This window comes from Mya arenaria, chromosome 10 (genome assembly GCF_026914265.1).
Source record: "Mya arenaria isolate MELC-2E11 chromosome 10, ASM2691426v1".
In the NCBI taxonomy this organism is placed as follows: domain Eukaryota; kingdom Metazoa; phylum Mollusca; class Bivalvia; order Myida; family Myidae; genus Mya; species Mya arenaria.
In genome coordinates this window covers 19,306,377-19,332,071 of record NC_069131.1, presented here as the reverse complement: position 1 = coordinate 19,332,071, position 25,695 = coordinate 19,306,377, and the positions used below count along the sequence as shown (strand labels likewise).

The 25,695-nt window shown below is 34.6% G+C and overlaps 1 protein-coding gene and 1 long non-coding RNA gene across 2 annotated transcripts in view; both read right to left on the bottom strand.

Moving 5' to 3' along the window:
* LOC128205572 (angiopoietin-1-like) overlaps positions 1-17,667 on the bottom strand; it is a 26,076-nt gene extending 8,409 nt beyond the window's left edge. The window contains exons 1-5 of the mRNA XM_052907305.1: positions 17,537-17,667; positions 11,772-11,892; positions 8,045-8,768; positions 4,150-4,317; positions 1,906-2,033 (exon numbers count right to left, since the gene is read on the bottom strand). Coding sequence (XP_052763265.1) covers positions 1,906-2,033; positions 4,150-4,317; positions 8,045-8,768; positions 11,772-11,892; positions 17,537-17,547 — 1,152 coding nt within the window. The 5' untranslated portion in view covers positions 17,548-17,667. The remainder of the gene's footprint in view (positions 1-1,905; positions 2,034-4,149; positions 4,318-8,044; positions 8,769-11,771; positions 11,893-17,536) is intronic.
* LOC128205573 (uncharacterized) lies at positions 15,346-16,761 on the bottom strand. Its single transcript, XR_008256283.1, has 3 exons — positions 16,541-16,761; positions 15,828-15,912; positions 15,346-15,500 (listed from the first exon to the last, which is right to left on the bottom strand). It is a non-coding gene; the product is annotated as an uncharacterized LOC128205573 (long non-coding RNA).
* Positions 17,668-25,695: the final 8,028 nt, after the last annotated feature.

Sequence of the window (25,695 nt, the reverse complement as noted above, 5' to 3'; positions counted from 1 at the left end):
CCTACCACTGAAACCATCCATTTCAAAACATAGATATATCCTTAAACATTGATGAAATGATGTTAAGGTGTTTGGTCAAATAGCGTTATTGAGCGAGCAAGAACATTTCAGAACATTTTTAATGTTTAACCTTTTAAACAACTAATTACCGAAAGATGTATAACAAACATTATTGATACACGCAGTACAATAGGTATTGCTACACAATCAAGAGGGCCAATATAACCCTATATCGCTCACTTGATTGGACATAAGTTTCTAAAGTTATTGATCGGACAATAAACTGACGCCGCCCGGCAAAATGCTACAGGTGAAACTATAATACATTCCACTTTAAACGGACGTATACAATATGGAAAATATATGTTTATTTTAAACGTTCCGGAGGGCCATAACTCTTACAAAACATTGTTACGGTGAATAAGTTCATAGAGTTTGAAGTTGATATCTTAAATGATTGAGTAAAAATAAAATGATGATCAAAAGTATGTTGTTGCTTTTTAAAAATGCATAATAAATTAAATATAACAAAAATATAAAAAAATGAAATAAAAATATATATATTGTATTTTTTTTTAAAAAGAGTTACATTTTGATAAAAGGTTCACCTAAGGATACTTCCTGTGAAAATAATTTGAAATCGGAAAAATGGTTTCTAAAGTTTTCCATATAGACATGTAGTGAAAAGTAGCCCCGCCGACCTGGCACTACCATTTTAACGAATCCACATGAGGTGAAGAAAGTGATATATGGTAACCTAAGGAATAATTCTATTTTATTAAATTTTAATTGGCCAGAAGATTTTGGGAGAGATTTTCAAAGGTTTCTCTTTACACAGTTAACCACAGTGGCTTGATGACAAAGGCTCATTAAAGTCGCAATAATAAATTTCAACTAGCCAAAATTATATTTTATACATACTTCAACATGTATATCAAAGAAAATAACACATTGCCATAAACATAAAACGAGATTTGACAAAATTCAAAAATACCCTATACTGTAACATTAAACATGTGAAGAATGTTCGCCCGGCGAAAAGGTAAACAACGACCAATTCTCGTCGAAAATGATAACTTCTTTGTAAACTACAAACAAAATACCTGGCTCATAGATGCAGTGGCCCGTTATATACACGTTAAAACCGGTATTCTTGTCGAGAGAAACAGTATACGACGAAAATTCTTCAAAATGGGAATTATCACAAGCGCTAACCAGACATTGTTCTTTTAAAAATACCGTGGTACCCAGCTCCCCTTCATCGATTAGCAAAAGCGGCCGAAGGGCGGGAACCACCGGAACACTCAACGCTTTTCCGATGGTTCCCGTCCTTCGGCCGCTTTTGCTAATCGATTAAGGGGAGCTGGGTACCACGGCATTTTGACAAAACAATGTCAAGGGAAATTTCTGTGAAATTATGTTCAACCCGGGCTAGTAAAATCTGAGCAGTGTTTCAAAGTATTTCCTATCGATTGCCATCGGCATGGAATGACTTTTATTGAAGAAATTAAGAAGATGTCCACCAACGGAACTTTCCTGTAAAGTTTGTTGCAAATGGTCCTAGTGGGTAAGGAGAAGAAATTGTTTGAAAGGAACAGTTGACGAACAATTTTCCTATCACAATAGCTAATACTTAGCACAAAGAGCTCAGCTGAGCTAAAACACACACACGCAAGCACGCATGTAGGCACGTACACACACACGCACGCACGCACGCACGCACGCACGCGCGCACGCGCACACACACACACACACGCACACACACACACAAAAGCACGCACACGCATATTTAACTATATTATCTAATGCCGTTTCCATATATAAGAAAGCTGCGTCAACGTGACAACTTCTTTGAACGATTGTATTTTTTTGTGAAAAAGTTTATTGACATGTGTTTTTTTTTACCGTCCAACCACCTGAAGCAGTCGTCATGTCACAAAACACCCGGATACCCACGTGACTTCTCCATAGCGACACGCTATACACACCACTGGGTAGTCCTTGGTTCTGTTTGTGAAGGTCGTAGCAGTCCACTAGAAACAAAAACAACATGCGAATATGTTTGAATAGCAATATAATGACCATGATAACGATAACAAAACGTTTGACTTGTTATTTGAATTCAGTTTGACATTCATCGGCGCACCTCGGTCATTTTTCAACGAAGCATGTAGATACATATGGAGGATTTACCTTGTCTGAATACTTTTCATTTAACTACGCTGAAAGTAGAAAGCGTGGGAATTCAATTACACCTTTTTTATGTGCTGCTTTGTTATTTTTAGACAATTATGACGCCTGTCTGACACTAAACAAAACTAAACAAAAAGTACCGACAGACACCAACTATATAGGCATAATCTTTTAATGGCGTAATTTCTCATGTAGTGTGCAGTTTAGATGTTGTGCAGGAAACGAGTAAGATGAGATCAGATGTAGTACAGGATACGAGTTAGATGAGATAAGATGTAGTACAGGATACGAGTAAGATGAGATCAGATGTAGTACAGGATACGAGTTAGATGAGATAAGATGTAGTACAGGATACGAGTAAGATGAGATAAGATGTAGTGCAGGATACGAGTAAGATGAGATAAGATGTAGTGCAGGATACGAGTTAGATGAGATAAGATGTAGTGCAGGATACTAGTAAGATGAGATAAGATGTAGTGCAGGATACGAGTTAGATGAGATAAGATGCAGTGCAGGATACGAGTTAGATGAGATAAGATGTAGTGCAGGATACTAGTAAGATGAGATAAGATGTAGTGCAGGATACGAGTAAGATGAGATAAGATGTAGTGCATGATACGAGTAAGATGAGATAAGATGTAGTGCAGGATACGAGTTAGATGAGATAAGATGTAGTGCAGGATACTAGTAAGATGAGATAAGATGTAGTGCAGGATACGAGTTAGATGAGATAAGATGTAGTACAGGATACGAGTAAGATGAGATAAGATGTAGTGCAGGATACTAGTAAGATGAGATAAGATGTAGTGCAGGATACGAGTAAGATGATATAAGATGTAGTGCAGGATACGAGTAAGATGAGATAAGATGTAGTGCAGGATACGAGTTAGATGAGATAAGATGTAGTGCAGGATACTAGTAAGATGAGATAAGATGTAGTACATGATACGAGTTAGATGAGATCAGATGTAGTACAGCATACGAGTTAGATGAGATAAGATGTAGTACAGGATACGACTTAGATGAGATCAGATGTAGTACAGGATACGAGAAAGATGAGATAAGATGTAGTACAGGATACGAGTTAGATGAGATAAGATGTAGTGCAGGATACGAGTAAGATAAGGTACGATATAGTGCAGAATGCGATTTAGATTAGTTTAGATGTAGTACAGGATGCGACTTAGAGTTTAAATGGTAGCCAGTAGATGTGACACGGAAAATGTATATTTTTCTATGATGTTATTTCGATGATTTACCCCAAACATATGAACTGTACACAATCACGCCCTAAATCAGTGACTTCATGTTTGGTCATATTTAACGCTGTAAGTAAAATATGCGTTGATATTTGTTAATGTATGATCATATTTCAATCAAGACAATTTTAAATGGTATTTCCTTTGGTGATAAACACAAGTCATTGACTTTCTGTGCGGAAATATTAGTCATAATTTGTTCTTTGTAGATCTGCATGCAATATCACATTTTATAATTTTAAAATTATGATTAAACTTGTTGCTGTAGTATATTGTCTGTGAGAAATGAAACGTGAATGTTATGAATTATGTCAAGCAAATGATTGTAATAATGTCTGCTCCCAGATGTGTTCCTTCCAATTAAACAGACAATTTCTTTATAGAGTTAAACTAAAATGCAATCAGATTGAAAATAAAGCTGAAATAAATGGTTTGATTATGTCACGCCTGAAGTACTGTTATTCAATATAAAACAATAATAAAATCATAAAGACTTGTATCCCAAAAACAATATTGCTCCATAATAAAAACTATTATTCAAACTGCCGTTTAGATTGTTACTCGGTTTGAAAACATGATATGGTATGAGGAGGTAAATGAATACACTACACTAAGAGAAACATGAGTGTTTTTAAATTTACTGTATTTTGGTAGTTACTGATAAGAGACTATGCATCTGTCACCATAACGTACTCACCAGGACACTCTTGAATGACACATTCCTCTTTATCAGTATCATTGCCAATGCAAACGCCATCAGTAAAAGGCGGAAGTACATCACATGACCTGTATCTACTTCTTTTGCCCTTGCCACATGACTGAGAACAGTCGGACCATGCAGACCAGTCACTCCAGGAACTGTGAACTAGATAGAAAAATAGAACAATATTTAACGGCAGCTGGACAACGCAAGGTCGTTTGACTACTTTTGCAGCAATCGTAAGAAAGGAAAACCATGACGACCAGTCACTCCAGATATTTTGAACAAAATAGAGAATAGAACAATATATAATAGACAGTGCATCAACACAGGCTGTGACTACTGTTAAATGTATCACATGACTGTGACTACTGCTGCAAGTATCACATGACTGTGACTACTGTTGAATTTATCACATGACTGTGACTACTGCTGCAAGTATCACATGACTGTGACTACTGTTGAATGTATCACATGACTGTGAGTACTGCTGCATATATTACATAACTTTGAATATTGTTAAATGTATCACATGACTGTGACTACTGTTGAATGTATCACATGATTGTGACTACTGCTGCATGTATCACATGACTGTGACTACTGCTGAATGTATCACATGACTGTGACTACTGTTGAATGTATCACATGACTGTGACTACTGCAGAAAGTATCACATGACTGTGACTACTGTTGAATGTATCACATGACTGTGAGTACTGCTGCATATATTACATAACTGTGACTACTGTTGAATGTATCACATGGCTGTGAATACTGCTACATGTATCACATGACTGTGACTCCTGTTGAATATATCACATGACAGTGAATACTGCTACATGTATCACATGACTGTGACTACTGCTGCATGTATCACATGACTGTGACTACTGTTGAATGTATTACATGACTGTGAATACTGTTGAATGTATCACATGGCTGTGACTACTGTTGAATGTATCACATGACTGTGAATACTGTTGGATGTATCACATAACTGTGACAACTGCTGCATGTATCACATGACTGTGACTACTGCTGTATGAATCACATGACTGTGACTACTGTTGCATGTATCATATGAATTTGACTACTGTTGAATGTATCACATGACTGTGACTACTGTTGAATGTATCACATGAATTTGACTACTGTTGAATGTATCGCATGACTGTGACTACTGTTGAATGTATCACATAACTGTGACTACTGCTGCATGTATCATATGAATTTGAATACTGTTGAATGTATCACATGACTGTGACTACTGTTGAATGTATCACATAACTGTGACTACTGTTGCATGTATCATATGAATTTGAATACTGTTGAATGTATCACATGACTGTGACTACTGTTGAATGTATCACATGAATTTGACTACTGTTGAATGTATCGCATGACTGTGACTACTGTTGAATGTATCACATAACTGTGACTACTGCTGCATGTATCAAATGACTGTGACTCGTGTTGAATGTAACACATGACTTTGACTGCTGCTGCATGTATGACATGACTGTGCGTACTGCTACATATATCACATGACTGTGACTACTGCTGCATGTATCACATGACTGTCACTACTGTTGAATGTATCACATGACTGTGACTACTGTTGCATGTATCACATGACTGTGACTACTGCTGCATGTATTACATAACTGTGAACACTGTTGAATGTATCACATGACTATGACTACCGTTGAATGTATCACATGATTGTGACTACTGTTGAATGTATCATATGACTGTGACTCCTGTTGAATGTATCACATGACTGTGACTACTGCTACATGTATCACATGACTGTGAATGCTGCTTCATGTATTACATGACTGTGACTACTGTTGAATGTATCACATGACTGTGACGACTGTTGAATGTATCTCATGACTGTGAATACTGTTGAATGTATCACATGACTGTGAGTACTGCTACATCAATCACATGACTGTGACTACTGCTGCATGTATCACATGCGTGTGACCTATTGTTGAATGTATCACATGATTGTTACTACTATTGAATGTATCACATTACTGTGACTACTGTTGAATGTATCACATGAGTGTGACTACTGTTGAATGTATCACATGACTGTAAATAATGTTGAATGTATCACATAACTGTGACTTCTATTGAATGTATCTCATGACTGTTACGACTGTTGAATGTATCACATGACTGTGACTACTGTTGAATGTATCACTTGACTCTGACTACTGTTGAGTGTTTCTCATGACTCTGACTACTGTTGAATGTATCACATTACTGTGACTACTGTTGAATGTATCACATGACTGTGACTACCGTTGAATGTATCACATGACTGTGACTACCGTTGAATGTATCACATGACTGTGACTACTGTTGAATGTATCACATGACTGTGACTACTGCTGCATGTACCACATGACTATGACTACTGTTGAATGTATCACATGACTGAGACTACTGTTGAATATTTTACATGACTGTGACTACTGCTACATGTATTCATGAATGTGACTACTGTTGACTGCATGACATGACTGTGACTACTGTTGAAAGTAACACATAACTGAGAACAGAAATACCATGATGACCAATCTATCCGTAAACTGTGATAAAGGTACAGAGAGATAGAGATAGTATACTGCATTGGACCAACTCATGTCCTGTAACTACTTTTGCTTTCCATGTGACATGACTGCAAACAGTCAGACCATACTGTCAAGTACTGCAGAAACTGTAAACTGGATATAGATATAATACACTATTTAACGGCAGTGGAACAGAGCAGGATCTGTGCCTATGTATGCTTCCCCTGTCATTAACTACATTCCGACCAGTCACTCGATGAACTTGGAAATAAAACAATATTATACATCGTCATATACATAAACACGCATTTATTTATTCGTAAGTTTGAATGGGGGACGGGGTGTATAATGCTCAGTAAATGTTGTGTTCAGTACTGCAATAGTAACTCACTTGTATGGCCCAAACATGAAGAGGGACACTAATAATTTGACGTCTGCGTCAACATGATTGTGACATCATTTCCAACATAGTTTCAGTTTTATGGCGTAGACGTATGATAGAGCAACGTTTTTCTTCTTAGGTGTCATTCACCACTCAGGACACGGAGAACAAATAATTAAAATGTTTTTGGACATACATGTATTTCACAATTGGTTATACAATCAAGGACACAACATTGGAAGTGCTTGTTACAATTTTAAGAGAAGCTGTCCTTGTCATGTAACGTCAACGCGGTAAAAAGTGTCGTATTACTTAAAGTGTCTTTTTAATTGTGTATGATTACGTAATAACTTTTTGTAACTGTAGATATCGTATATAAGAACTGGTAACTCATTATAGTGATAAAGAGCGATTTGTGATATTCGCATATTATCTCTTGAAAACAAAGATTTCAGCCATTGTTTTGGACATATTCTGTACAAAGTATCATGGTTGTATACACTTGGCTGTTGATGTCGCTTTGACCGAGTCAATTTAGTAATGTAGAACTACCATGACTTCGGACCCTTACTTTGTGCCTGTAAACAGGGTATATATTTGAATCCATGACCACTGGGCATGTTCCTGTAGTTTTCATTATAATTTTGATCCTTTAACTACCCTACTTATAAATAAAGTGCGACTTTATTTTCTACTCGTGGCATAGAAAATCATTAAATGGCATATAAACTTCATTTTATTGTGACAAAGTACATTGATCGTTACAGAGTAACATTGATCAAACACATACATTATCTTTTTTACGAGCCTGTTCTATAACCTAATTATAATAAATTAAAGCAAATTTTACAGACAGCAGAAACAGTAATTGCTTTAAACACGAAGACAACTATTTTCCTCACGTCAGCTATAAGTTACTTACGTGCCCTAATGGTGACCATGATACCGTCCTCTATTGTAGATCTCTGTTCATCAATGATGCCAACAACTTCATTTGCTCTGCCTATAAGCTCTTCAACCTTCTTTTCCAGCTCAATTGTTGAGTTTTGGACGTGTTCCCGTGCTGCATATATGTCTTGAAGTATATTTGTTCTAAAGGTTTCAAGTGTATCTGTTTCATTTGCGATATGTTTTAGGACTTGTGAATTTAAAGCAAGCAATGTTTTATTGTTTTCTTGTTTTTCCCCCTTAATGTGCATGGCCATATCGGTTTTAATCTCGGAGCTAATATTGCCCAAATATATCAAAATATCAGAGCGCAATTGCCGCCCACTTTCAACTATTGTATTGTTAACCTTTTTTAAAGTAGCTGAAATAGTTTCAGCGCTATCTTGCACATAGTTGCTGACGTTGTTCAATACAGTTCTTAAAGTTACGGATACATTGGAATGCAAGACCGATAGTGTGTTATTAACAAGATCATTCACGTCGATTAACTCTTGTTTTTGTCTCGCAAACGCATGTTGGTACATTTCGAGCGTATGTTTTATATCTTTAATTTCAAGTTGTGTATATGTTTCTTTTCCAGAACTCCCGGCCCTTGAACCGTTACTGTCATTATCAGTACCGGACGTGGCAACAATTGATTCAAGCTTTGAGACTCTTTCAGTTAATGAACCAACATTTCCTTCAATTGTGTTCAATGTCTGAAACGAACAAAAACACCAACAGTTTCAATAAAAGATATGTAACGGGCAATAGAAGCCGAAGTTGAAAACAAACATGCTGTTAGTTGTTAATTACGACAACATATTAAAGATATATTACAAAATCATATGAACTATTTTATCATTAATCATGTGTTTCCTGTCCGGATAACAATTCCAATATACGAGCAATCTGTGTGGCTAGTAACTTGGCAAAGCCTCGTTACCGCGCGTGCTTTGGGTCTAATCATTCAAACTGGACCTGTAACCCATAATTGATGTGTAGATATGAAATTAAAATTTAGCTCATGCATATCGATGAAAAAATATCAAATGTTGGTGAATGATAACTTTATCATTTTAAAATGGCTTGAGTGAAATGAAAACATTTGATTGTTCACACTCTTGCTTGAGAAAAAAAAACTACTTTTTACAAATTTTGGTGATTATTTGGTGAAGTATTTTATTTGTGTTGAAACAAAATATGTATGTTTCAATGCTAACGACATGTTGTTTAAAAATGTACGCATATATATGATCTGACACGAGTTGTCATTTAATACAAGATTTTATTAAATGAGTTCATGAAATTTGTTAGTAAGCGAGCCTCTGGCGAGCTTACTAACAACTTTCATGGACGAGTTTAATAAAATTATTGAATTAAATGACAACGAGTGTCATATCTTTTTTATCACATGCTTAAAACGGTGTTTTTATTACCAATTAAGTTCCACTTTCTGAACCGATTGTTTGACAGCCAAAGTACTCAGAGTAGAATGTCAACGATGCGCCATATAAATAGTTCCAAATTAAAATGACAAAAGTAACTAGCAGTTATCAAGTTTTAAAAGCTGATCAAGCGCTTAACAAGTCACAAATACAAAAGTGTGTAGTAAAATATCCAACAACATGAATAACGAACGATTTTAACCAAAAACCCCAATAAGTACACAATTTGATGACGTCACACTCAGAGTACATGCATTTACGCGGTTTATGTGACCTACATCGGTCTGTCAAGTTTTCTGTGTGCACGGATTTAAAAGTTATTCGCAGTCGCTTTTTACGATGATTTTGCAGCGTTTTCTTGGTGTACATGGCGTTTCACAACATGCAGATGATAACGGCGAAGCCTTACTCTGTACTGCATGGATGTTGCTGTTGAAAAAGTTAATTTCCACCAGGAATGTTTCCAGAGAACATGATGTTCTAGCCGCCATGGGATGTGTAATGAGATGTCTGTGCTGCGGAATTCGTATTTGTGTTTTCGGTAACCGACAGCTGATTAAATTGGCAAGCAAATGACATTGCTTGCATATTGCTTGTGTTGGTCAAGATGGAGATGTTTGGAATGTTCCTGTGGTGTTTGTCACTATTGTGGCTGTATTTGTTGACTGACTGGATATTTCTGTGACTAGTAATCTGCATTATCTGGTTGGCGGAACATTGTTATCAGAAAGTTTGTGTACAAGATGCTTTCTGGCATTATGATTCGTTAGCCATTTCTCTCCCGAAAGTCTTACAGCTTCATTTTTACGGTAAGTATTTGCTGGCATTTAAACCATTTTGTTTATAAACAATGCGTAGGGATATCTAGGTTGCGTGTGATTAGTCTGGCCAATCGAAATGTCTGATAGGTTATCTTACACATGTATAAGATAAAAATATTCGTAATGGGTATATTACACGGAAAACAAGGGTAAGCATGTCATAAATCTTCCTTTACTTACTATTGAAACTTCTTCCACTTATCATTAATGGATGGGACTTTGCTGGGTTCAACATGCAGCAATGATATGACTATGCACGGACATTGTACATTATTAAGAAGCCTATATTTTAACAGTAATTTTGTAATCAGTTCATTTTGCATTTTTGTTAATAATGATTAATTTCGCTAAATGTCAGCGTGAGTCAGCACTTTATCTTAGTCGACCACTCGATGTTTCTCATTTAAATGTGGAAAAATAAAAGCTGTGTTTGTTATTGTCCTAAATACTGACCTTTATTTTAGGTTTGGTTGAAAAGACTTAATTATTATTGAACGTTTGTTAGAACAAATCTCGTTTGTAAAAGAAAACTTTCTTGAAAATGCCACATGCACAGGTGATCGTCAGATAGCTTGACACTAATATATGGCCCTTCAATCCTTTGATATTGTTAAAAATGTAATAATTTGATATTTCAATACAATTCTAAGAGTTTTACATGAAAACAAATCATTAGATATAAAAAGTAAACATGTCCAAAAATTCCCAGAACTGCACTGCCCCAAACATCGTCAAATAATTCCTAAAATGATTAACAACCTCTTAAACATTTTATATTATCAGAAAGGTGAAATACAAAGCTACACACATCACTTTAATGACAGCTAATGCTACAATTCTTACATAATCAGACGATATGCGCAGATTAAACACTGAAAATGCATATTAAGAAACAATGGAAAGGTTCGAGAACTACCAAAAGTCCCCTCTAAAACAACCTCAATATTGACTAACATGCAACATTTTCGCATGCACTACATACAGAAGCTTATACAATTACCCTTACCGCTGTGAATTCGATAATTAAGACGTGTATTAATCCTGAACGAATTTTGGTGTTTTTTTGCGAGAAATCTACTTACACTTTAAATCACATTTGAAAGCCACCTTATTACGTCATTCATGTTATTAAAGCTGATTTCATTGGACAGCAGTGAAACATTCCAAAGCCGTCCAATGAAAACGGTTCTTACATTCAAAGACTAACTGAGTGCGCCGTCAATGTCAAAATTGCAAGATGGAGTGATAAGCTAGAGTCCTCTATCAATATTACTTGACAGCCAAGCAAAACAACATATCGACCTGAAAATCTACAACTGTATAATATATATTTGTAGCTATTAGGTAGAAATGACTGGCTAGCGTCTTCAGACAATATCACAGAACAGATCAGCCAAACGCTATACGAGTAATGACATGGAAACAAGTCTTCAATAACATAATCTATACATACCACTTCAACGTAGGACTGGAAATATTTCATCCTTTTCATCTGACTTTCCAACACGTCCAACCGGTCTGCAAGACAGGTTGTAAGCATCGCCAACAGAACAACGAAACGTAACCTTACCATTCTGAAAACATCAAATTGATAAAAACAGTACTTTTTAACCAAGAAAAATAAAAAAAAAATAACGTGAATGATTCAATATTTAAAATTTACTTTTATAGTCTGGGCAAATAAGACGGAATTATAATGAATGCAATCCATTTTCATTGATGCTTTCCTGAACCGTAAGATTCGGAACTATGAATGGCAGATGATTGTTCTGATTACGTTTAATTTAAATGAGCGAACAACTGTCTAATTACATCTGCTGTATGATAATATCAATAGGATAAAAAGAATTATTTAAACCTTCTCTGTGTTCATCGTTTGCGTACAACAATATAACAATTGGTGTTTATGTGACATTTGGATTTCTTCGGGCAACATGGAATACTAGATTGTCAAATTTGAATGCAGTGTCGGTTAACGCTGTACGTCGTTGAAACCTGGGGGACGTTTCGCTAGGAAAAGCTTGTAATCATCAATATGAGTTTTGTTGGTGCCGAATTGGAACATATAGCGAATCTATGCCAATGCGATTACTTCGTGTTTTTTCATATTAAGTTATACAAAATAAGTCGCCGTTAATATTTTTCTTGCATATCGGATGTGTGTTTACGGTCATGTGACTAGTGCTGGAAAAACCAGACGTACACACCCCCTAAAAGATGAGTCACGCGCAACAACGCGCCGTTTCTCATTTATTTTAATGTATGGTTTATGAAACGTATATTATGCCATTTCAATAAAGCGCAATCAAATATATAAGTATGCATGACTTCTATGACATGAAAAAAATAATGGTAAAAACGCGATTTTTAGAGAAACTATTGTGATTTAAAATTACTGCGCTTCATGACGTCAGTAAACAACGTCGCACGCGCTTTTTGGTGAGCGTTTTCTACGTCAATTGAGTAACAAATTGATAACTCTAGATAAGCAAGAAAAACATTAATCATGTTTTTCCGGTCCGGATAAAAAAAATCCGACCCTCGGGCACGCTGTGCGACAATGCTCGTTTCCGGCTGACGCGCGTCGGGTCGGGTTGCCAAAGATGATTTGAATGATACTAAAATATATTTCAGCCTTGTTGGCGCATCATTAAAAGACCGGAAAAGCATTCTCGTCAATCGTGGAAAATTTAGTGTAGAAATCGCTTTGAATTTATCCAAAATCCTGGCACATTTCCACAAAGTCAGATCAAACGTCCCCGCACGGATGTTAAGACCCTTTTCTCAAAATAGCTAAATAGTAATTCATAATTTTAAATGTGTCAATGTATGAATACTAGCTGCATCTTGCATTGCGTATTTCGCTGGTAAACTTTTAATGTCCTATCACAAAAACATATGTATTATACAGGTTAAGGTGTTGTTGACCAAGGCGTTTGGCTGATAATGGCCCCAGTGAAATATAAATTACCCTCGGGCTAAAGCAATCGGCCAAATAGTCTTTCCATTTGGGAAATTATCAAGTTTAAGCCATGGCCAATTCTATAACCATAGGGATACGCCTAGTAGCACACAACCTACGAAGTCTCTATTTTAAAGCACAAGGCCAAGGCCAAACAAACAGTTAAACGATATGGACACAATATACCAAACAATACAGACAAATCACGCATGCATCATAATAAACAGGGTCGGTCCAGGATTTGACGTTAGGCAGGGCGTTACTAAGGGGCATAACATTTTGATTTGGGCCCCTCCTTTAGAACAGAAACTTAGTTGTTTTAAAGTGTTGGCAGATGGGTTAGTGGGTATCCCCACGCAGAAAAATGGTGCATTTTGGGCCTAGTTTACCACTTTCTTTCTCCTGTATTGGAATAAAAACTTTTAGTGGGAGACCGTAAACTTATCAGCAAATAAACTTCACAAACTCACTCAGAATAGGAAACAGACATCCAACTTTACACACTGAGCAGTCTTCTCTGCTACCTGAGTTGAACGTTGATATTGCTTTCTAACCGGATAATTGTATTTCAGCAGCCAATTGTATAAACACAGGTAAATAATTACCTCGGTAAGTAAAACCACCGGTAAATTCCGTGGTGATATTACCATGGCGGTAAGTATGTTGTATAAAAGAAATTACCAAGGCTATTGAAAAATCAAAAAAAATCTTATAATTGCTTACTAAAAATTATAATACCGAATATTTTTTTTCAAATATGCACTTTGTACTGTATAATATACTATATTATACAGTACAAAGTGCATTATTTAAAAAAAAAAATATTTTTCAATATTTTTTTACATATTCGGTATTATAATTTTTAGTAAGCAATTATAAGATTTTTTTTGATTTTTTAAAAAAATGTTTGAGTTTGAAAATCCGGTGCCAGTGGTTACATGGTAAATATTCAACAAAACAGTACAAAGTAACTTTAAAAGTATTTATAAGCTACTCCCGTGGCTGATCAATAAAACACATGCAACACTTTAAGGGGTAGGTTTATTCTGAATTCAGGGGTGTTTCTCTTTACTTCATAGAAAACGGTCAACGAATACCCAGAAAAATGTGAACATTATTGCAATGATATGCAAGTCATAATGACACAACATATCTGAATAATTTAAAAAACAGATATTAACTGACAAGAAATTATACTTGCTTACACAAATTACAAATATATCTTTGAATAAAATTTAATGGCATCTTCCGTTTTTCTCACGCTGACACCTAAGGAATTTATAGTCAGTTTCAACTTGTCATAGAAATGATGCACTGACTTTCATAGAATTGATTCTCATTAAAGTGGTCAATAATTCATAATTTAATCTAATATGTATGTACCATTTTTCAGTATTCCATGTATTTCTTAATTAAGGCTGTGAGTCCATTATTATATTTTAAACTGAATTATTGCTTAAATTAAAACACTTTTGATTCTTTTAGTGTCAATACAATCACATATTATAAGTGTATTAAGTCTTGATCTTTTCTATATCTCCTATGTGAAATGTCATTTCTTGAAGAATTCCATTTATTAAATGCTGCATCCGACCACTTTGAAAATTCATAAGATTATTAAACTACATGCGACATTTGTATAATATATCAGTTATGCTTATTATTAATGACCAAATGATCTTGAATCTTTTTCTTTGATCTTGTTTGTAGTATATATATATTTGTATGATTATGTTCCTACCAATAGGCTTGCAGTAGTCTCAACTTGGCACTAAAAGTGCAATCATGTATAATTAACTTAATGAAATTATTTTAGTGTCTGCTTATTTATGTCATCATTGTTTCTGTTTAAAATAGAATAAAACATGATCTCTTCAGTTATTGTCAGCACTATTTAATAGTATTTTTGAACTATATAAAAACTAAGCAGTCCCATTGTGGATGTCAAATTTAAGTGTTAAAAGTACTTACTCATATAGTCACCATATTTCCATTTTACAGGAGCATAAAGTCAATATACAAGGAGTGTAACATTTATTTTCATTAAACTATAAATGGTCTTAAATTCAAAATCAAAGTCGATTCTTATGTATATACCAATAACCAGAATCAGCAATGTTAAACAGCATATAATACACTAGCGGCTCCATGAAGTTCATTTTGTGATGTTTTCTTGACGGCACATTTGTCATATAACCTTGGTCCTCCACTGGTAGCAATCTAAAAAAAAAGAAAAAAATATTTTGTAATCATTAAAATTATATGTTGTCTGTGAAAATCAGCTTCATATCTTAAATGGCTGATTAATGAATATTTGGCGCAGATATGAAATTATGCACACTTTTTTTTTTTTTGGGGGGGGGGGGGGGGGGGGGTGACGGCGTTCCCTAGAGGCCAATGTTTCTATAAATTTGAAAGGTAAATTAACAAGAGCGTCGGTAAGAGATGATGTCTTTCACAATAAACAAACAAGTTATTAATATTTTGCTTTCACTAAAATGACAGTATAATGATAATTTACAGAAGAAAAAATCATCTTATTATTACCTCACTGCTCTTGGTGTCTTTAATCATGTGCCTGTTAAATGTTCTAACATCACACTGGCTCTGCAGGCTTTCGCTGATGAAAAGCCTAAAATGATTATTTTTATTCATTATCACAATTATGAAATGGTTGTGTACAATTGAACATAAACATGTTTATCATAGAACTGTATATGTCACAGTACTGGTATAATATATATACATTTTTAAACTCAAAGTAACATACTTGGGTATGTTATCATACCACAGCTGTTGTGTTTGTCAAATATACAGTAAACCTTTATATTATCAATGCACTTTACATTATTTGGTTAGCAACCACCCCATTGTGTACCTCTCTATATAAAAGAAAACTGTAGAAATAGACGATAGACTGAGGTATTTTTCATAGAAAATGACGTCATAGCTGTCATTTATTGTTGAATGTTTACAGGCGGTTCAATTTGATTGTAAATATTTATTTGCAAAATACTCAAAATATGTGCAAAGTGGGATACATTTCAACAAAGTAAGGTCGAGACCAGCAATCAAGTGTTGGTCTCGAACCATTTGCATTTAATTTTGAAAGATTTTGGAATTATTTAAACGCGAAACAAGGTAAATACATTCTTAAACTGAAGATTTCTTGGGTCGCCGTTTTTGCACATGAAACTTGTTCGTTGAAATATTTCCAAAGCATTTATTTGTTTACACAGTGGTTATTGGCGATTTCTTACCTCTGTATTCCTGTCTTCTATTGATATGGATGAAATGGAACAGTTTTCTATTCACGAAGTTTCAATTTGTCTTTAAAATCGACAAAATGAGTTGTGAATCGAGCGCTTGTTTATGTCTGGTCGGCCATCTTGATTCTGGTAACTGAGACGGTAAATCAATTTACCCACCTCTTGGAGGAGGGTAAATATTACCGCGGTAAGTAGCTTGGTAAAATCTTAGTTTTGTTTTATACAATTGCTTACCGCCAATTTACCAGAAAAATTACCACGGGCGGATCCAGGAATCAACGTTAGAGGGGGCGTAGCTTAGGGGCGCAACCTTTTGACATGCACCCCTCCCTCTGAACCGAAAGTGTATGGCATAAACTGTTTGCATATGGATTGGGGGTTAAGCAATCAAGAAAAATTAACAATTTGTAGTTGGAAATGATGCATTATGGGCGTATTTTATTAATTTTTATCTCCTAAATTGACATAAAAAGTAAACTTTGACGATTTTAGAGGGGGCGCGCGCCGGATGCGCCCCCCTCTTAATCCGCTAGTGAATTACCGCCGGTAAAATATTACCCTGGGTAAATCTGTTTATACAATTGGCTGCAGGTGGGTAACTATTTTCTCTCATTTCAATTTTCGTGAAACTGGCACCATGTATGTATTATTAAAGAAACTATAAAGTTATTCGTAATAACGTAAACAATAAAAAAAGTCTCAAACATTTTTATTAGCCGGATACATTGTTATTCTGTATTGGAATATGTCCACACCATTCCCAATAAAAATACAACCTCCCAAGTCATCTGTACCGGGACCATTTTCGTTAATACTACGGTGTTTTCTTAGGTTAAATATCTCCCTAATCCAACTATGAGCAATTAACATAATAAACATGTATTAAATAAAAATAACAAGATAATAGTTTGATGAAGTGTCTCTGAAAAATTGAAAATTCAAGATATTTTCATACATAAAAAATAATTTACAAATATACAAACATACCTTGTCCGCATGGAAATGATTACTCCGCTTTAGTTTTATCCAGCTAAAGATTTGGCACTGTTTCGCAATGTTAAAGCAAGCAGGCATCCGCGTTTCTGATGGCTGGGATACACCACCAGTCTTATATACGCAGCTATTTCGAGCCACATCCCACGTATGTTTTTAAGTGCCATACGTCTTGTACACTGCAGCGGTTTACATAACGTTTATCAACAACAAACCATTTAGCAGTGTAGAAACAAAAAATGTTTCCGAATGTAGAGCAACATAGCTGTAAAGTCATCTCTAAATAAATAACGAAACATTATTAGTATTGTTTAACTGTTTCGATCTCGCAGTTAAATTTATTTTCGTTCTATGATCAATCAGATGCTTTATATCATCAGTTTTACGTTCGAAGTTTAAACCACATTGGTGAATATAGATGAAAAACACATATTATTTTTATGTTAAGGATATTTTCACCTCTTCGAGTAATGCACACATCATAAATGTATCATTGAACTAAGAATTTAGATAAACAAGAAAATATGATTTACTTTTGTAATCAATATTTGTATGGAAATACGACAGAAAGGAGCTCAGTAGCCGAAAGTTTAAACATAAACCCTGTTTAATGGCACAGTGTTAACGCCAAAGACATCGAACACAAAAACAAAAAATCACAAACAAGAAACATGAAACAACAGCACACAACTCCACAAACAACACAGTGCATACATACTATATAAAGAAAAAGTATATGTGTTTATCAAGGATTGTTAGTTACCGCTCAAATCTCATTTCTTGAGTCGTCAGGAAAACTTTATTAGCAAGCATTTTTTTCAGAAAATAGTGTAACGAATGTTAAACCGCATATTGGTTTACAAATGTTTCATATCAACGTACTGCGCATGTGATGTCTTCGAAAGTAGTTTAGTACGGAATTCCGTTGTGGCCATCTCCTGTGGATGTGTCGATCTGAAACGCGATTCTCGATGATAACGCGAGAGTACGGTGATGATAACGCGATAGTATGATGATGATTACGCGATAGTATGATGATGATTACGCGAGAATACGGTGATGATTACGCGAGAATACGGTGATGATTACGCGACAGTACGGTGATGATTACGCGAGAGTACGGTGATGATTACGCGACAGTACGGTGATAATAACGCGACAGTACGGTGATGATTACGCAAGAGTACGGTTATGATAACGCGAGAATACGATAATGATTAAGCGACAGTACGATGATGATTACGCGAGCGTATTATGATGAATACGCGAGAGTACGGTGATGATTACGCGACAGTACGGTGATAATAACGCGACAGTACGGTGATGATTACGCAAGAGTACGGTTATGATAACGCGAGAATACGGTAATGATTAAGCGACAGTACGATGATGATTACGCGAGCGTATTATGATGAATACGCGAGAGTACGGTGATGATTACGCGATGGTATGATGATGATAACGTGCCAGTATAAAAAGATATCTATCACATCCCTTGGGGCTCATTCACGCTAAATATATGCTTTAACACCAGCTGGCAAACGATTAAGATATTAAATGGAAATGGTATATTAAGAGACCCAACTAAATCCAATGATTTCCACCATGTGGGTGGAATTAGATTGTATTTCCATCTTTGAAACACCAAATGGTGTAAACATGTGCATATGACTACTTAAAGTAGCAAATCGCATATAACACTCGGGCAAAACTTGATTTACGTTTTTAACATTTACTAGATAAGTAGGCGTGAGCAAGTTCCTCAGCAAGAACAGTTGTACAGCGATATAAACTTGAATAGGTTTAACTTGTTCAAATTCATGCTCTCATTGTTAACATGTATCACAACGTGTGTCCTACCTACAGTTATAAAATTAACGCACGCTTATTCTGATTCTGTATCGAACGAAAACTACAAAAACTTCCACGCCAGACAAGAAGGTGTTAATACTTAGAAAAATGACCGTATAGTGCCCATGTTAAGTGCACAAGCTGTCAAAAAGAAGAAAACATATGCAAAAACTCAATATAAAATAGCTTAAATAGGTAAAAGAATGGTGTCTAAAACACAGTTTCAAGTCACGCAATTTTCTATTTTCACTTTGTAATCAAGCAACCTGTCAGTTTATACATTCAATAACTTTTTCGTTAAGGTCTCTAGAAACATTGGTTGAAAAACTGAGAAATACTTATACCTCTGGCCACCTGGTAGACATTTGTATATGGTGATAAAAGTGATACTAACTTACTTATCAGGTCAAAATATCCTACATACAATGTAACAGGACAAAAACAAAGGCAGACCACTTAAAAAGATTCATACAAAAGGACAAAAATCGGATACCTCTTAACAAGATACAAAGAGTGTTACAATAACAACAAAGGTCTACTATTAGACAAAATACATACAATGTGACAAGAAAAGGAAACGCACAACGCACATATCAAATAATGATTACTAGGTGAAAGAAATTTCTTCATCAGCTATGCATGTTTGTTTTTTTGAGAACATCTCTGTTAGCATGAAATGATTTAATTTGTTATTTCACATGCAGCAGAATAATATTTAAAACAAAATGAGTTATAAAATGAAGTATAATCATTAGGGTTGAATAAGTCAGTATTGGCCTCGTTAGGGATTCATAATTTTAGATATAAACGGATGAATAATAAGAAAGGCGTCACATTTATTCTTTCATTCAGCATGAGTGGTATAATTAGTGTTATTAGTGTAATTATTTATGTGGCCGTTACCAATGAATTTGTCTACAAAATCAAATGCCGCATAGTGCCGCGATGAACTTAATGTTTAGACTGTAGTGAATGTTTATGTGTTGAAAGTCAAAGTATACCACTTTATAACACTCAGAGAGAATAAAACATACATATTTCAAAGATTAACTAGTTTTGTTGGAACATGCATTCCTTGAAACAGTGCAAATCTTCAAAGTGAGTGAATTTTCTTGGGAAAAACACGTCATCTCATTTATTGTTTAAATCAATTGGTTTGAATTGAATGTTAAAGAACTGTATGGTTGTCATATACTTGAAATGCTTGAAATGGCAATTTTCAAATTCGAATTGGTGTCTGTTTGGTTTGAAATGTATTGGGAAATTAATTATTAATTAGTATTGTGTAACCTAAAAGCCAACAATTCTAGATTAGTTTAAGGTGTACATACTTATAACCATACACTTTTTGTTGAACTTTGGATTTCATTCTATAATAACCGCGATGTTCTGTGTACTTTAGTGCCTCACATTTACTTTGGATGAAGTGCTGAACCAACCGCAGAACTATTTGACATACCGAAATACTTTTTTAGATAAACATTTTTACGTTTATATATCATAATAAATTTTGCAAAACAAAACCTTATTTTTGCTCATTATACTTTATTCAATTGATTCTAGACCATTGCCATACTTTATTCAAAAGTTCCACCGTCAATTCGACACTTAAGACTATCGTTAATCCAGGGGACCGGGGATAAATTATTGGGGCAGTAATCATGCATTAACCGTTGACATACAAGGTGAATCAATAGAGGTTTGGATGATTGTAATTTGGAAGAATCCCTCTCAAGAATGTATGAAGTTCGCTTTTCTACAGAATTGTCTCGGTACATATAGGTATCTGTATTAATAATATATTTTGACATGTATAAGTACATGTTTTTTTATAAAGATACTACGTATATCTAAGATAACTATTGCATTAAACATTATTACTCGGCGTATAGCAGATTTGATATCGTCTGAGGTTTGTTCATTTTATTTGCCTCTTCGTAGTAATGAAGAAAAACATTTGTGTTGATTATTTTTAAAGGTTTTGTTTTCTTCTTAATTATAATAAAATAAAATGCTTTTTGCTCTTTCTGATGTTGCTGGAGATAAATATAGCTAAAACTTACGCAGTTTAAGGCATAAGCTTATTAAAAAACATTTACTTACACATTTAGCAAAGCATTTGTTATAAGTCATACACGTTTTACATGAATTGAGTATTAATGTCATTTTTATAGGAAAAAAATATCTGTTATTATTTATGTTTTTGATAAATTATTGTAATGTGGCATATTTCCCACCAACACACCAATTCACGAGAACGAATTTAATAAAATGACACCTCTGTGGTAACAATTTATTTGCAATAAATAACATCACGGTAACTATAAGTCTAACATTAATAATATTAATTTGAATAATTTTAGAGAGCACTATTATGAACGTTTGTTATCAGTTAAATCATTTTTACGTTCTTACACGTTTCTGTCCCATATGATTTTCTGCTCTTTTCAGAAAAAGCTAAATACCGTGTACTTTTGCTGTTTTCGTTTCTTCTAAACCTATGGCATTGTGTAGACCTGATGATTCGTTGTATATTTGTTTTTCTCAAAACTATTGGAGTAAAAGTACCGTCACAATTTGAAGAGTCCGCCTTGTTTTGGGAACTTGAGCTTGATCTGGAAGTTTTCAAGGATGTAAGCTGCTTTTTCTGGTCATGATGTCCATTTTGGTGATATCTCCTATTCCTGTTTGTGATTTGTCGAATACGTACACTTGGACTGTAGCCATAGCAATAAGGTCTTCGTGATATCAAACGCAAAGGAATGTCCTGTTGCTTCAATGTTTGGCCATTGTTAAAATTTGTTTCCGTTTTAGTAACGAAATCAAGCCCAAATCGCTCACAGAAACATATCAGGCGCACAAAAACACGTCTGAATTTTGTACTCATAACTGAATAAAGAATGAAATTAATAGACGCGTTGATAAGTATTAACATATTCACAATGTTTCCGGCGATTATGAGGTTGTTTGCATCGCACGCAGTAAGATGCCTATCCTTATATTCCAGGTAGGTCAAATAAAGAAGCAATGCTGCGTTTGGAGACTGACACAGTAAAAACACTATAACTACACCAATGAGCATGATTGTTATTCTATTCTGTATCGTTTGTTGACGAGCATTTTGCCGGTATGATGAACATGTTTGGGTCATGCGTTTCCTTTTCTTCCTAGCTGAATATACTGTTTTTACTAAGATTCCGTTAAAGGTTGACAATAAAATGAAAGGCAGAAGCGTGAAAGTAAATACTAAATAGTGATAATATACTATTTTATAAGCACCGGTATTGGCGAAATCAGTTTCAATATTTCTCAGCAAAACTGTACTGTTTTTCTCAATATTTACAGTTTTCACTTCGAAAAATTCTGGAAATGTGCTCACAACTGCAAAAATAACAACACTCGATGTAATGATCTTTGCCCTTTGTGGTGTACATATTACTCTACCCTTCATCGGATAACACACAGCAATCAGGCGTTCTAGGGAAAATGTTACAGTAAGACATACGGAAACGTTGCTACATATGTCTGTCAATGTTCTTGCGTATGGATACCAGTAAGTATAGACTGCCAAACAATTTACAGCAGCGAAATGTTTCAAACTCAATTGAAAACTAAACATCAGGTATGAAATATCGAAAATGGCAAGCGCGGCAAGATAGCAATTGGTAGAAGACACCATTGACTTGTTTGTAAGAACAATAATACAGAGAAGGTTTCCAACAAATCCAATAGATGTTATTAAAGGCACTAGAATCTTTTGAACGATAAATCGTGTAATCTCGAGTGAATAGTCGTTGTCACACGGAGTATCAAAGAAGTCACTTGCGGTGTCGTTCAACATTTCTACGTTAACGCTTGTATTTACAGAAGAGAACATGGCGTGTACTGCATGTAGGGAGGGATCGTCATTTTGAAGCCAATATTAATGTTGACTCTCAGTAGTATTTCGAAGCCTTTATTGGAATCATCTCGCTTCAATTGAGCAGTAGGTCAACATCTGAAAAGCAAACGATAAACGAATGTCGTTCGTTCAGACTTTATATGATATTTATGCAATAAATGTTATCCATTGTCATGGTCAAAACTATGATAAAAAAAATAATTTGCACCAGTCGATAATCTTTAATAACGAAACCAGGAAATGGTTTGTTGTACGTTGTCATAAAATAAGCAAAAGTAAAATACACGACATTAATTTATAAAAGTTAATTTCAGGGCAATGCATTTCTTGCGAATAATATTGCAAAAAACGATTTTGAAGATAATTAGTAAATGTTTATTATAATGGAGCTCACAGACTGATACTATCGGAGAATGTATCGTTCATGTTATTCATCCAAATTGCATCTCGATGTGTATCACTTTTTATGGCAATAGTTTATAGCACTATCGTTTATACCTCATAAAAGGTCTATTATTGTAAACTATTCTGATAAGTTTTGTTTATAGTAGAACATATCTTGCCTTTTATTAGACACTTATTTTTTAATATTTTTTAAAATGATGACACCGTATAGCTGGTTTGTTGAAAGTAGCAACATAACAATGTAAACTAACCCCATTTCAATACTTGCATATGCTTATATGATACAGGCAATAACTTTCTCTATAAAGAGCTTTAGTTTTAGTTTTAGTAATTATTTGTTGTAAGTATTTGAAAGGCCTAACGAAATATAATTGTTTCTGTACATCTTTTCTTTACGTCAAACGATTTTCATTACTTCAGAATAACCCGTATTTGAGATTTAATTTCCGGAGAATATTAAGATAAAAGCTACCTAGCATTTGAACAAAAAACGATGACGTACAAACTGTATCTTCAACTCAAATTGCATTCGTTCTTTGTTTCTAGATCATATGAACACAAATAAAACCATTAACAACTTAATATATACATTTCCCTTCGTGCCGTGCCTGTTCGAGATATACGTATTGATAATTTGAGAAAGTATTAACTGTTAATTGTAATGGTAATGAGTAAAAACACCTTTGAATTAAGTCAGACAATCGCGATTCGGAGCACTATCCGCTTACAAATGAAGTCTTATCTGACCAAGTCTTAAAAAAGTATATACGTCAATTCCAATTAATAATGTGGATTATTTCTAACAAGTTGGTTGGTATTTACGTACAAATCAGCTAGTTCGAAAGTGGAAACTTTTTACATATTTGGTGATCTTAAAGCAATGTTGAACTAAATGTGTGATAAGTGTTTTTTTTATTTAAAAAAAGCGCGCCAATTGTTTTGTAAACTTAGGAAATGACGTCGTTGAAATTGTATTCCTTGACCAGCTATGTGCGCGCTGAAGATTGATTTGGATGTGAAAACGGGCTAACATTTCAAAACAGTGAAATAAAAATTTCAGTTTACATATGAGTCTCCAGCGGAAAGCATATACTAATAAAAATTGTTGTCGTACTTTCGTTCATAAGACGGTTAAAGTTTGATTCTTTATTTAGCCCACAAAAGCATTTGGGAGGAACAATTCCACAAACAAATTCAAAAAGGAGTTTTAAATGAGATGCAAACGATAAAATGATTAAACATATAAACAGCAAATCACTTAAAGAATAAATATGCCAGTATTGCGCTTAATCGGTGTATGCCAACATTTGGTAATGCAGCCCAAAAAACGAGTATATGAGCACAAAACAAAACAAAATAATATGAAATTGAAGTACAATTCTCAAATATTTATTATTAATTTCATCATGAATCAAAATAAAGCTTCCAAGCCAACTTGACGTAGTATTAATTCGCCTCTTTGAACAGCGGCGGCGTTTTACCGCGATAAAAACATCATTAGTGTCGTTATTTAAATATCTGATACATTTCGAAGTCGCAATTTCAATGAGAAGATAGAGTCAACTAAAAAGAAAAAACTTTAATCTAAAGGAATCGCAATAGGAAAGTACAATAATGATTATCGCTATCATTGTTATAAAAATGTTAACAAAATGTCGAATTAATATCTAATTTACAACACAAGATATACCTGTTGTAATAGCAATGTGGTCATTCATTGTGTTTCCACATTTCAAGTTCTGATGGTAAAAAATAAAACATTTGGAATATATGTTATATTTTATATATCTCTTGTCGCATTATTCCTAAACTTGACAGTCACAGCTGACACTATCTGATACAAACAAGGTTAATCAACATTTATTTCTGAGTGACACTGAAAAGAAACAAATCACGTCTTTTCCTCCATGAGACATGCGCGCTTCTGCGTGTAAAATCCGACTTCAGTAACAAGAAAAATGCCATCCTGTAGAATGGCGAAAGAAGTGTCAGCGAT